Genomic DNA, 14,063 nt, shown 5'->3' on the forward strand with positions numbered 1-14,063 from the left:
TGACATCTAGGGCAAGAAAAACTGATGTAATGGCGTCAGCTGCATGTTTTATACCCCTGACGACTTGACGTCATGGAAGAAGGGACAGCAACCGACGCAGGACCCAATACTTTGTTAATCAGGCTGACTGAGGGCTACCTGCAAGCAGATAACCTAAATGTAATGACTGCAACAGTGAATACACTCCAACATCTACATTTATGGTAAGTGTACACAACTGATACTTTCCTTTTTCTTTTGCAACTATAATAGTCAGCACTACATAACCTTACTGGGTGGACCTACTCGGTCAGGACGTGATCCTTGATTCATCCAAATCTGTCAACTCTGCAGCTGACCTTTTGGCTGATCAACTTTTGATCCCTTTCAGGCACCTTTTTTCTAAGGATGTGCTTAGGGTTTTGCAGGAGGCCAGGAAAGCCATTACTAGGAAGTCTTGTATTTTCAAATGGGGAAGATTTTCTGTCTGGTGCCACAAAAGAAAAGAGGACCCCCTCTCTGTGGACATTTCTTTAGTGCTTTCTTACCTGTGTGAGTTGCTTAATAGTGGCCTTTCATATTCCTCAGTTCAAGTCCACTGCTCTGCTATGTCTGCATGCTTGCCATTGACCGACCCCCCCCCCCCCCCTCCCAGCTTCCAGATTAGAAGTTGAGCCTTTCCTTAAAGGCGTCCTACACATGAAACCTCTCAGGAAACCAGATGTTCCTAGTGTTTCACTATTGCAGTCCTAACCAATGGGTTATCCGGCTCCCGGTAGCCCTCGATCTGCCAGAAAACCAAAGGTAAGTAAATATGACATCAGCTGTCGTCTGTTGTAAAGGATGTCAGGACGTCCGATACAAAAGGAGGCAGCCGACGTCACTTCCTCAGTCTTCCTTGCCACAGAGCCCGAAGCGGATGCATTTCTTGCACAAGTGCCAGTCAGCAGTTTACCTTTTTTGGTTTCCGACTACAAAGTTGAAGTCAACTACAGCTAAGTACCCCGTTGGGGATCCTCTTTTCTTGCCTTAACGAATGTCAGAAAAGGTTAATAATTGTCTTACCTGTGGAAAGCAGATTCCCCATTGAGATTTTCATTCCTATCGCATTTGTTTAGGCCTTGACCACGACGTTCCTAATTGTGATCTCTGTGCTTCCTTTAATCCGCATACTATTTGTCATTGGTTTAAGCTTTCAGCTAAACATTTTGGAGTTTGGCTTAGGTTTGTTGGTATGGCGTCTGCTGGTCTTCAGGCTTCGGCTATCCCCAAGAAGCATAAGGATAAGGACCGCAGCAGGCTTCAGAGGGTCAAGGCCTCTGATAAGTTGGTCATCAGTCATGCGGTAGCCAGTGAGGTGCCTCTGCAGCCCCTGCAACCCATGGATTTTCAACCCCAGGCCTCGGTTGAGACCATTTCAGAGTCCTCCAGGCCTCCGGCTTCCATTTTGCCTTCTGACCTTTCGCCTGTCTCCTCTTCAGCTGGATCCGGAGCTGCTTAGCTGACTCTGGTGTCCAAGGGTGGCCTAATGGTTAAGGTATTTGCCTTGCAAACACAAGGTGCAGGGTTTGAGTCTCACAAGGGATAATTGGCTAGGCTTAAAATGGCTCGCAAGGGCAGTTAGCTTAGTACTAATCTGTGAACCTAAGGCCTCCATTCTTCATTCAGACAGCAAGCTCATGCCGACTACCTCTGCTGTGACTTCAGCGGTTGCCAGGCCTCCCGAGTCCTTCAGACTTGCAGGTAAATCTTCCAGTCGTAAGCCTGTGAAAAAGCAGGCTCCAGTTTCTTCTCATTCCCCTCAGTCCCAAATGGTTAAAATGGCTAATGACCTTTTGACTCTTATTAGGTGTTCACAGCCGCCTCCTTCTAAAAGGGGTAGGGATGTTTCTAATGAGGCTTTGTCTTTTTCTGATTCTGATACTTCTAGCATTTCTGCTGATGAGGAAGTTTCTCAGGTTTTTTTCTCCTTTTAAGGATTCAGATGCAGAGGAGTCCATCCGTTCTACTTCTCCTCCAGAAAATTTCTCTCTTGGTGATGCTTTGAATACTCTCAGAGCATTTTAAATGGGGAAAGTCAGGATTATCCCCAATCTAAGAAAAGGATTAGGGAGTTTTTGGATTTGCCTCAGCATAAGCCTTTGGCTATTCCCCCAGTGTTGGAAGTGGTTGATGATTTTCTGGAAAATTCCTTGACTCCAAATTCGATTCTTCCTGCTCCCAGGAAAACTGACCGATACTATAGAGTCCTTGATTCTCATTTGTTTCTTTTCAGGAATCCGTTGGCTGATCCAGAGTTTATTTCTCAAGGCCCTAAAGGAGTTAAGGCCACTGTTAACAAAAATCTTGTTCCTTCTGACAGGGAATCTAGGAACTTGGATAGGTGGGGTAAAAAAGGTTTATACCTCTGCCACTCTTGCTATTAGGTCTACTAATTGTCTTTTTCATATGCTGAAGTACCAGCAGCAAACCTTGGAGGCTGTTAAGTCTAGAATAGCAAGAGTGCCTCTTTTGGCAGAGAGTAAGGATGTGCAGGATTTGCTGAATTCTGCCAGTCTTGTCAATAGACATTCATTACATTGTGGTTTTGACATTCTAGAAGCCTCCTGCAGGGCTACAGTTACTGGATCTGTTATTAGAAGGCAAGATTGGCTCAGGGAACAGCCCCTTCCAGAGCCTGTCAAGGCTAAGCTTTTAGATGTACCTTTGCATAAGAACAGTAGTCTTGGCAGCAAAGCAGAGGAAGTGCTTAAGAAGATGGAGGATAAGGCCAAGTCTATGCAAACAGTTAAGGCCTTTCTGCAAGTTCAACCTCCTTGTTTTAGCAGGAAATACCCTTCTAAGATTTGGACGTTTCCTGATACCAGCAGACAGAACCATTCTAGGACTAGTAGTTACAAATCTTCTAGGGGGCAGGTGGCTACACCTCAAAGTTCTAAGCGTTGGCAGGCTTCCACTTTTAAGGCGTGAAGTTCTAAGCCTGCATCTCAATCCAAACATTCTCAGTGACTCTATCCAATTTCTGCCTGTTCTTGCCTGCCCAGAGTGTCCTTTAGGGCGAAGGTTGGCCTTTTTTGCAAATGTCTGGGCCACCATCATGGACGATAAATGGGTACTCAGAACTGTATCCCTAGGACACAAGTTTTCTTTCCAGTACGCAAAGGATTCCCGGACGCTCCTCCAAACCAAAGGGCAGAAGTAGAAAAACAAATTTTGTCTGTTACGTGTGGGAGCAGTAGAATCCATTTCTGCTCAGCAAGTAGGCCAGGGTTTCTATTCCTAGTTCCAAAAAAAGAAGGCACCTGGTGTCCTATCCTAGATCTATCCATTCTGAACTCTTTCTTGTTGATTCCAAAGTTCAAAATGCTCACTCTGCATCAGTTGCTGCCAGTGTTAGAAAAGGATTCTTGGCTGATAATTTTGCATCTCAAAGAAGCTTATCTGCACATCCCTGTCAGGGAAAGTTGCAGGCAATACCTTCGTTTCAGGGTGGGAAAGCAACATTATCAATTCTCTGCGCTGCCCTTTTGCTCCCAGAGTTTTGCAGAGTGCCTGGCTCCAGTCATTGCTTTTTGCAGGCAGAAGAAAATTCAGATTTATCCATACTTGGATGACTGTGTAATTCAAGCAAATACACAGGAACAGCTGTTAAAGGATCTAGAATTTGTAAAGACTCTTCTCTCTTCCCTGGGTTTACACTCTCAATGAGGAAAAAATAAAAAATGGTGCCATCCAAGGAGATAACATTCCTGGGAGCGAGTCTGAACACAGCCGCCCAGATGATGCATCTCACCCAGGAGAAGCAGGCAACTCTTTCAGTTTACTTCAAGGACTTGGGCAAGCCTGTCCCAGCTCCCTGCAAGGAAATACCTGCAAGCTCTGGGATACATGGCCTCTTGCATTCTCATGATTCCATATGCAAGACTGCATATGAGGAAATTGCAGTGGTACCTCAAGAACATTTGGTGTCAACACACACAGGACCTGTATATGATAATTCCTCTGCTTCCATGTCTGCAGACAGAGTTTCTATGGTGGGCGACAGCCTGTCTACAAAACAAAGGCATGCCTTTTCACCCACCCCCTGCCACTCAAGTTCTTACCACAGACTCATCGGACTACACCTGGGGAGCTCACCTGGATGGCAGTTGCATACAGGGACATTGGAATGCCCAGCAGATGCACCTGCACATAAATCTAAAGGAGTTGGTAGTTTAGCAGGCCTTACTAGCTTTCAAGCATCTTCTTTCTCCAGGAACCATGCTCGTCCGAACAGACAACACCACAGTCGTGTGGTACATCAGCAAGCAGGGAGGGACTTATTCTTACCCCCCTCTGCGGGCAGAGCATGAATCTCTGGCCCATAGCAGAATCCCTGAGCCCGCATCTCCTAGCTCAGTTTTTTCCAGGAAGGCTCAGTGTTTTGGCAGACCAGTTGAGCAGACAGACCCTGGATCCTCAGGAGTGGCAGCTGAACAGAGCAGTCTTTTACAGCATCATTCAATGTTTGGCACACCTCAGGTGGATCTTTTCTCCTCCCCAGACAACCATCTTCTACCTCTTTGGTTGCACCAGACAGCTTCACAGCAGAGCCTGAAGAGTGGATGCTCCGTCCTTCCCTTGGACGCTGCTGTCAGTTTATGCCTTCCCTCCTCTACCTCTTCTTCCCAGAGTATTATTGAAGATCAGGGACAAACGACCAAGGACTATTCTCATAGCTCCAGACTGGCCCAGACAGCATTGGTATCCACTGCTTCACAGTCTCTCCCAATTTCCCCCTTGGCAACTTCCTCTGAAGCCAGGTCTTTTGGTTCAGGAAGGGGGAAACCTTCTACATCCTCATCTTCAGTCTCTCCATTTGGCAGCATGGCTCATTGTATGACTCCATCCTTTAATTCTTCCTTTCCCAGCAGGTGGTTGATGTGCTGAGCGAGGCCAGGTGGCTTAGCACTAGGAAGTCCTACATTGGCAAATGGGAAAGATTCTTTCCATTGGATGCAGGCTAGAGGGGAATCTTCTCAGCCTACCCTTCCTCTGATCCTGGAATACCTGACTGATTTGCTTTAGGGTGGTCTTTCTTTTTTCTGTATCAAGATCCATGCTACAGCCATTTCTGCTCATTGTTCTTTTGAGCAACCCATTTTCGCTCATCCCCTGATGAAAATGTTTCTCAGAGGTGCTTGCAACTTAAAACCTCCCAGAAGGGCACCTACTCCGGCCTGGGATCTTAATTTTGTTCTAGAGGAACTCTTATCTTCCTTCTTTTGAGACAGCTGCCACTGCAGATTTAAAGTTTCTCTCTTGGAAGACTGCCTTCCTCTTGGCTATAACTTCAGCAAGGAGGGTTTCGGAGCTCCAAGCTTTGATGGCTGTGAAACCTTTTTTTTTATTTTCCATGCAGCTAGGGTCTCTCTGAGAACGAACCCCTCCTTTATGCCTAAGATGGTTTCTAGCCTGACTCTATCAATCAGTACACCTTCCTACTTTCTTTTGTAATCCTCAAAATAGAGGTGAAAGGATCCTACATTCTCTTGATGTGCGCAGACAGCTCAGGTTTTACCTGGACAGGACTAAAGACCTTCGGAAGTCAGCACAGTTATTGGTCAGTTTATCCCCTGGAGCCCAGGGCAAGGCTGTTTCTAAGCAAACCATTTCTAAATGGATTGCACATTGTATTACTTTTGTTATTCCTTTCATGGCAATGTTCCTTCTCAAGGGGTTAGGACCCACTCAACTAGAGAAGCTTCCACTTCTGCTGCCTTTTTAGGGGGTATCCCTCCTAAAGACATTTTGGCAGCTGCCACATGGTCTTCTGTTTACACTTTCACAAAGCATTATAATTTGCCTTTGTTTTCTAGAGCCAGGGTGGGGTTTGCCACTGCTGTTCTGCAGGGCATTATCTCCAATCCTTGATTCTATTGATTCCTCCTCCCTTTTCTCTGGGCTTGGTAATCAACCCATTGGTTAGGACTGCAACAGTGAAACACAATTAACATAGTACAGTTGTGTACACTTACCATAAATGTAGATGTTCGAGTGTATTGACTGTTTCAGTCCTGGTTTCCCTCCCTCCCCTTTTTGGTCCTCTCCTATTATCTCTTCCTAAGGTACAGGCTAAATTTGGTATTTGCCAAAGTTGCTTGCCTTGTTTTCTAGGGGCGTCTGACTGTTATGGCAAGAAAGACTGAGGAAGTGACGTCTGCTGCCTCCTTTTAAATCGGATGTCCTGACGTCCTTTACAACCGATGACAGCCAATGTCTTATTTACTTACCTTTGGTATTCTGGCCGAGGGCTACCAGGAGCCGGATAACCCATTGTTTAGGACTGCAATAGTGAATACACCAACAGATACATTTATGGTAAGTGTACACAACTGTACTTTCCTCTTTGGGATTTTAACTATGTTTTAGGGAAGCTTACTCAGGCCCCTTTTTGAGCCAGTGGCCTCTGCTTCTCTGAAATTTTGCACATGGGAAAACGGTACTTTTAGTGGCTTTAACTTCTACTAGAAGAGTCTCTGAGATTCGGGCATTAAATGGCTTTACCCCCCCTTTTGGTTTTCCACAAGGGCAAAGCATCTTTGAGAATTAATCCATCTTTCATGACCAAAGTGGTGAATAAACTGTCACTTCACTCAGTCCATTCAGTTGCCCACTTTCTTTCCCTCACCTCAATCTCGTAGTGAGGAGGTTCGGTATTCCTTAGATGTACATAGACAACTCAGAATTTACCTTGACAAAACAGAGTCTGTTTGGAAGTCTGACCAACTCTGTCTCATTTCATCCCAGGGCTCTGGGTTCACCTATTTCCAAACAAGCTGTCTTTTCCTGGATCTGTAAGGCTGTTGTGTTTTGCTATGACTTTCATGGGAAATCTTTATCATCCTCTGTTAAGGCCCATCCTACCCGATCTTTTGCCTCCTTAAGGGCTTTCTTGAAAGGTCTAGATGCTCATTCCATTTTGGAAGCTGCTACTTGGTCATCTCTTCATAATTTTACAAAACATTACAAATTGAACACTGTCTGCAGATCCATGGCAGGATTTGCTAGGAGAATTCTGCATGGATTTGTAGAAAATGCTTCTTTGTTGTCTTCCCCTACTACATCCTCCTCCTTGGGTTCCTTTTGAGCTTTTGACTCTCCCATATTTAAAGAATCCTGCAGCATTGAGTAGAAGGACATGGAATAGTTGTGTAAAATCTTACCATAACCATAGATGTCTTCCTTTTCTATGTTGCAGTATTTTAGCCCACCCGCCTTCCCCCACTACTTTTTTCTTTCCTAGGATGAGTCCCTTTCTATGTGGCCTTTGAATTACTTTTCCTAATGGGGCTAACTTATTCTGAGGATGTAAGTGCAGATGTCCCTTTTATGGCTGACATTCTCAGTGCCTTTGTGAGACGTCCCAAGTACTGGCAGTGGCAATAAGCTTTTGTATACAGGCCAGATGTTCGGTTGATTGGGCGGGCTATCTCTTTACCCCTTTTTAAGCTCAACCTGGATAACTGGATGGGAAACAGAAAATATACCCCTATGATTCCATTCTAAACGTGGGCTAAACTCTTGGCTAGGCTTATAAGGGAAGGACCTCCGGGCCAATAGCCTAGTAACCTCCTATGAATACAACCCATATGTAAAGAATACTGCAACATAGAGGAGGGCATCTATGGTTATGGTAAGGTTGTACACAATTATTCTTGCCTCATTGTTTTACTTTCAAAATCTAGAATCTTGACAGTTGGTCATTCTTTGCCAGCTGTAGGCTTTGCCTTTTACTTTCAGATTTAGTCCATTCGTTTTACTTTCTCTCTCTAAATATGAAATATTGCACAGTGTTCTTTGTTTATTTGATCTGCATGCGCCCCCTCCTATTTTGTCATCTTACCCTTTTTTCTTGTCATTACACTGCGGTGGTAGTGCTGCGGTAGCATTGTCGCCTTGCAGTAAGACGTCCTGTTCGATTCTCAGCTACAGCGTCTTGTGTGTGGAGACGTACGTGAATGGGCGTACCTTCGTTGAAGGTTGTGCGTCAGGGCTGGCAACTCGGCCCGTAAAAATCTACTGCCAATCATTAGCAGACCGGAGTACTGCTGTGGCGACCCCTAACCGGGAAAAGTCGAAAGACTCAACAACCCTTTTTTCTTGTCATTACATATATTTCTTTTGTGTTGCTGATCAATTGTTATTTATCTTCCTTTAGCTAATCAGCTTGCTTTGTTTAAATTCCCCTAGTCTTGCTAATAAGCTTAATCATATTTGCCTGTTCTGCATATTATCTTGTTTTTCTTTCTCCCTTTAGTCATTCTTTCTCAGTCTTCCTTTTTTGTGCTTCTTTTTGTTCCTGCCTGCTCCCTGTTCTATCCAGCTTTTTTTCTTTGCTGTGCTGATGAACTCTACACTGTCACCTTGAATATTGTGCTCTGTGATACTAGCCTCCTTTGTCCCCTTTTTTCAGATTCCTGATTTGTCATGTGTTTACCCGTTTACTCAATGCCACCGTTAACTTTTGCAGTAAAACTTTTACTCTTCATTTTGCATGTTTTGTTAATATTTTGTACTACACACATTGTTTTTATCCCTTCTCTCATTTTATTTGTACATGTTTTGCCTCTGTGAATAGATAAACTACTCATTTTTATTTTTTGGCAAAATATTTGAATTAATCAGTATATACAGATGTTGATTTTTCCCAGTGAAGTAGTTGGCATGCACAGTACAGCTCTTTAGTCAGTCATCCATGCATGTTTGTGTACAATGTCTATGCACTCTTGATTTATTAGTCTTTTTGTTTCTTTGCAGTGGCGTGAGGAACGCTTCCGTCAAACCAGTGAGAGTACCAACCAGCGTGTACTTTGGTGGTCTATTATTCAGACATTTATCCTTGTCATTATTGGAGTTTGGCAGATGAGACATCTCAAGAGTTTCTTTGAAGCCAAGAAACTCGTATAGAACGTAATCAGCAATGGCAGTGACTGCATTGTGTTTGCTGACTGAATGTACCTAGCCACACTTGAAAAAGAACTTGACTCTTCAGGACTAGAGCTGCAACATATTGTACCTTCATCATATTACTCCTCCTTTCCTTATTTCCAGCTACGCTGCTCAGACTGTGCTTAGACTTGTAGGATCTACAGTTATTTGTGGGGTCTCTGTTTGCATACTGTTTTTGTATTTTTTTCCTTTCTGATGGTAATTTTGAATGGGTGCCTGCAGTAAGAACCTTGTATGTAGGATTAGTTGGGCTCAACCTATGATTTGTTTTCATCCAGGTATGCTGGATTAGAATAATTGTGGCATTAATCATTTTAGTGTTGCAGAACTCTTGGAATTGGGGTGTTGATATTTACATGCTGCACAAATTCATGTGCATGTTTGCAGAGTCTCTTCCTGTTGTAGTAATTTGACAGAAAACATTGGTAGCTACTCCCACATAACTTTAGAAGAGATTTGCAGATGGGTGTTGTGAGAAATTGAATACAGACCTGTTTTAGTAGTACTTTTGGGGGCTTGTGAAGGTAGAGGTGCACTTGATGTGGGCCCCAAGTGTAGCTTTAAGTGGAATACCAAAAGTTATCATTTGAAAGATTTGGTGTGCATGTTTTTTTTTTATTTTTTTTCCATAGCCCAAGGGTGGTCTTTAAAATGGAACAGTGTGTGTGTTTATGTAAATAATTTGCTGATCTGTAGCTGCTGCTTTCTTTTCCCTGTGGAACTTAGCCTGTGATTATTGGAAAATGTCTCTCCTCTCCCTGAAGATTGAAGAGAATTTCACTGGTCATTCATAGTGTAAATCTTCATTTATCACATGATGTGCATCATCTCTTGGTCAAAGAGCTGTACTTTGTGGTGGTTAACAGGCCTAAGTGAGAGAGCTGAAACTGTTGACAATTTTCTGGTATATTTTTATGCTTATAGTGACTCTAGCTAGTCTTGAATAAAGTTGAACATGTGGCCAGTGATTACTGAACAGAAATAATAAAACTAGCCATTTGGAAGCAAGACCTGTGCAGCCAGAGCAATCTCTCTACATTTTGACTGGTCTTGCCTTACTATTTTCAAGTCCAAGGCTTCGTTTTTAAAGTACTGAGGTCTGTTCACACCCCCCCCCCCATACACACATTTTATTTTCTATATGTGATGCAGGTTCACATAGGAACCTTGTAGTTTTTGCAAATGTTTATCTGTAGCTGATAAATACTAAAACAAAATGTTTAATCACTGAGTGACTATCCTCAGCATTTTTGGGAACAGTATAAAGTGATTCTTGCAGGAGGCATGAGAAAGTCTGCACTTATCTTTGTAGTGAACTTCTGCAGGGCATACAAATGCTTATAGAAGACTGAAGCACCCCAACTTGCTTTTGTTAGCATGAAAAATCTCTGTCCAGTGCTAGCTTGTATTATTATTTTAGAGTATGCTGGAGGGCCACTGGCTTTGTTATTGCACCTGAGCATTTCTTGCTCTCATTTGATTTTTTTTTTCCCCATTGCCTATTCAGTGAAATCAGTCTCCTGATTTACCTTTTGATGTTTAACCAGTAAACATAACGTACTTAATGAGCACCTCTTTTAAGTTAAGTAATTGGTTGTGAAATACTGCCCCCAATCTGTTAGCTTCTTAACTTTTTGAGACTGCCCCAAAAATGGGTGGAACTTTTGAATGCATCTCATTTCAGCATGTCCTTTTTCCCCGCACTGTATGAGTAGAATTAGGGTCCTTTTTGTGTTCCAAGACTGCGAGTTCAGTCCTTAGAAGTGAGAGACTTTAAGTGCAGGTGGGGAAACGTGTGCTATCAGAACTTGCTGTGTCACTGCATATTTCATCTTCTCAGAAGTACAGCAATCTTGTATTTCATCTTCTCAGAAGTACAGCAATCTTGTAGTCACTATATTTAAATAGTGGGGGCATGGATGATACAGGGATGCTTGCCACTCTTGAAAATAATGCTTTTAGTGTATAAGAGCATGTTTTTCTTGTCTTTTATTTTAAGAAGATTTCATTTTTTTTCACAATTTCGGGGCTTAGAGTTGCCTCGACTTCATTTTTGCTGCTGGTGGAATTGTTTGGTATCTTGACAAATCTGTGTTTTTCCAGAAACATGTTCTTTATTCACCCCAGTCCCATGGAGTTTTACAGATGATTACTTTGCATCTTTTGCCTGATAAGTTTTATTTAGTAGTAACTGTTTTCCTGATGTTTAGAAGTCATCTTGCAGAAGAATTTGTTGATTTTCTGAGGCAAGTGCACTGCAGTTCTTTTGCAGGACTTGGGTTAAGTATGTGGTACAGAATTTGAAACTGGTCAGGCCATTTACAGTACATGGCTGATTTTTTTTCCCTGTTTTCACTGTAGATTTTTTTATATGAATCAATGTTGTGAATCGGTGTGCCATGCCTATTCATAAATATTCATGGTGTCCATTTCAGTATTCTTTCAGTCTTGCTTTAGTGCCATCCGGATTTCGTCTGGCAGAAATAATATAGTTTGTACAACTTTTCTTTCCTTGCAGGGGAAAGGGGGGCAGCTCCTCCAGTGGTCTTACAGCTCTTTTTCCTTAGATCACAGAATTCCATGTTGAAACTTGGTCACCAGCAAAGCAGGCATTACCTTGACTTTCATACTGTGTAATTTTTTAATTATTTTAAGTACTTTACTGATGTAAGGAAATGTTTTTGTAAATGTTGGGATACAGTTTAATGTTTAAACAGAGTGCCAGTATTTTTAAAGCTTGGCAATTTTCAGCTAATATGGTAGTCAGACTAATTTGACTTGCTATATGATGATGATGATCTCTCCTATTAAATAATAGCAGTATCCACGAAAGTATTATAGTTTGTTTCATCCTTTAGGATGACCTCTTTTTGCTATCAACTAGAGGCTCTTTTTGCTGTCAACTAGAGGCAAACTAAAGACTTCCTGTTCCTCATGAGTGATTGATTCCTATGTCAAGAACTATCAGGTTATATTAAGATTATTATAAATGTCTGTAAAAGGTAGATAATGCATATTTTATGGGTGGTGCTGTTTTAATAATTATAGTCTGCATTTATATAAGTTTATCAAATTAAAATAAAGTTGCTGGTCTTGACATGGGAATGGGTCTGAAACCATGCATCATCCCAATACTGTGTAGTGATAAATAATTCATTGCCCAGCAATAATTTTTTCTGGCACTTTTTGTTGCACACTAGTGCTCACTGTTTCAAATACTCTGTTCTGTTGTACTATTCTCAGTAGGTGACAGAAACTGGCTTATGAGTCACCTAAGAAAAAAGCAGTTTGTTACTTGGACGGGGAAGTGTTATATTTAAACCCACAGCGAAGGCATATTTTCATTGTCCTCTGAAGTTACTGATGGTCATATACACTGTGGAGATTAATCAATTCAGATATGCAGTAATTTTACTCCAAAGTGACATGCATTGAAAAATGTTCTGCAGTAATATTTAAATTTTTAAATAAAATGTTTCTTTTATTACTTTTCAGTTTGTATTTTTTCAACTTATGTAGTTCTTTCATATAAGAAGCGGAGACTAGAGTTGCATAGCATACAGGTAATGGACATTTACATGTGTTGAAATAAGTGAGACTGGGAGGCACTTTTTACTTTGCTATTTATGCACCTCCAATGCCATTTCTGCCTCTGTTCCTTATTTAAGTATTAAAAATTTTTCTGTTTGGTTTCAACAACTTGCTAGATTGGTGGCAGCTTGATAGCCATAGCACTGGTGGAAGAAGGAAGCATAGTATGAGGTCATCTGCAGGAGAAAAAAAAATATGCCTTTTTCCTTAAATGGAGGAAGAAGAGCATGCAGTGATGCATAACATATTTCTGTCTTTCAAAGCAGCTTAATTTTCTGGTGCATGGCAGGTCTGTGTGGGTACTATTGGGGGTTCTGGCAGAGACTGCCTTGGTTTGTCTTGTTGGCGAAAAAGGGAGTAGTTACTGAATGTTAGATCTGAAGTAGTTAACTTCATTCGTCCATCAACCTGTGGGTATCTGATCCATATCGGATCCGAGCCGGCAGCTTCAAACAGCTAACATCTGAGCTCCAAGCTCCTCCCCCTTACCCATAATCCCCTGCTATCCCTTCCTGACCTCAGATCTCAGCAGCTCTGAACGAGTTCCAGGCGTGGGAGTAGATCGTTTCTGTGAGAAAAATCCTTTTTCTTTTCTATTTTAACAGTAAGAAAGTTGTGTGTGGTGCTCCTAGTTAGTTTATAGTGGTTAACTTTTTTTGTAGTTAATTTTTGTTAAGTTACTTCCCCCTGTGTGTGTGAAGGCGTGTCTGTCTTTGGGCCTAGGGTACTTTAAATCATGTCCGAGGCCCCTAAAGCCTTCTTTTCTAAATGCACCGAGTGTGGCCATAAGCTGCCCCCAGCGGATGGCCACACTTGGTGTGTTATCTGCCTTGGGATTGAACACCTCTCCTCAGGCTGCACCATTTGTGCAGCCTTCAACCCCAGGGCTTTGAGGGACAGGAGGTCGAAGTTGATTCTGGCGGGACTGTTGCCCCCGGACTTTACTTCGTCCTCCTCCCCGTCCGTGACACCTGCCGTGGCATTGCCACCTTCCATCCCTGCTCCCCTGGCTGGGACTCACCCCCCCACCTCAGGCCAGGAGGAGAGGGAAGCTAGGAGGGAGAGGAGAAGAGAAGCACCACAAGCGGTGGGCCGAGTCTTCCTCCTTGGCCCCGACGGCCAAGCAAGTAGCTTCTCCAAGGGCCTCCGGGCCTTCTCCTTCCCGGCTCCATTCACCACGTTTTTCCCCGGAGCCGGAGGAGTAGGAGACCCGGCCGCCTTCAAGGTCATGGAGGTGGCACTCCTGGCCCACCTCGGTGGCCTCATCTAGGTCAACCCGTAGCTTGTCCGATGCAGATATGAACTGGATGATGCATAGGTTCCTCCAGGCCCAGCTGCAGATGGGAGTGCTCCTGCCCCCCCCCCCCGCTCTGGGGAGGGCACTCAACCCCCTTTTTCACCCCGATTGCTTCTTCTCCGACCCATTTCCAGGGTTCGGAGCCTTCGGAGCCGGGTAGCATGTGAGCCGGGAGAGTGTCTGCACAGAGTACCTCGTACGTCTG

The 14,063-nt window shown here is 43.2% G+C and overlaps 1 protein-coding gene across 1 annotated transcript in view; it reads left to right on the forward strand.

Annotated features, from left to right (window-relative positions):
- The window catches only part of LOC122799988 (transmembrane emp24 domain-containing protein 9-like), a 96,044-nt gene extending 83,587 nt beyond the window's left edge, over nucleotides 1-12,457 (forward strand). Inside the window, exon 5 of the mRNA XM_044069436.1 lies at nucleotides 8,779-12,457. Within this exon, the coding sequence (XP_043925371.1) occupies nucleotides 8,779-8,928 (150 nt within the window). The 3' untranslated portion in view covers nucleotides 8,929-12,457. The remainder of the gene's footprint in view (nucleotides 1-8,778) is intronic.
- The last annotated feature ends 1,606 nt before the right edge of the window (nucleotides 12,458-14,063 follow it).

Source organism: Protopterus annectens, chromosome 4.part0, assembly GCF_019279795.1.
Source record: "Protopterus annectens isolate FY-2018-M chromosome 4.part0, PAN1.0, whole genome shotgun sequence".
Lineage (NCBI taxonomy): Eukaryota > Metazoa > Chordata > Ceratodontiformes > Protopteridae > Protopterus > Protopterus annectens.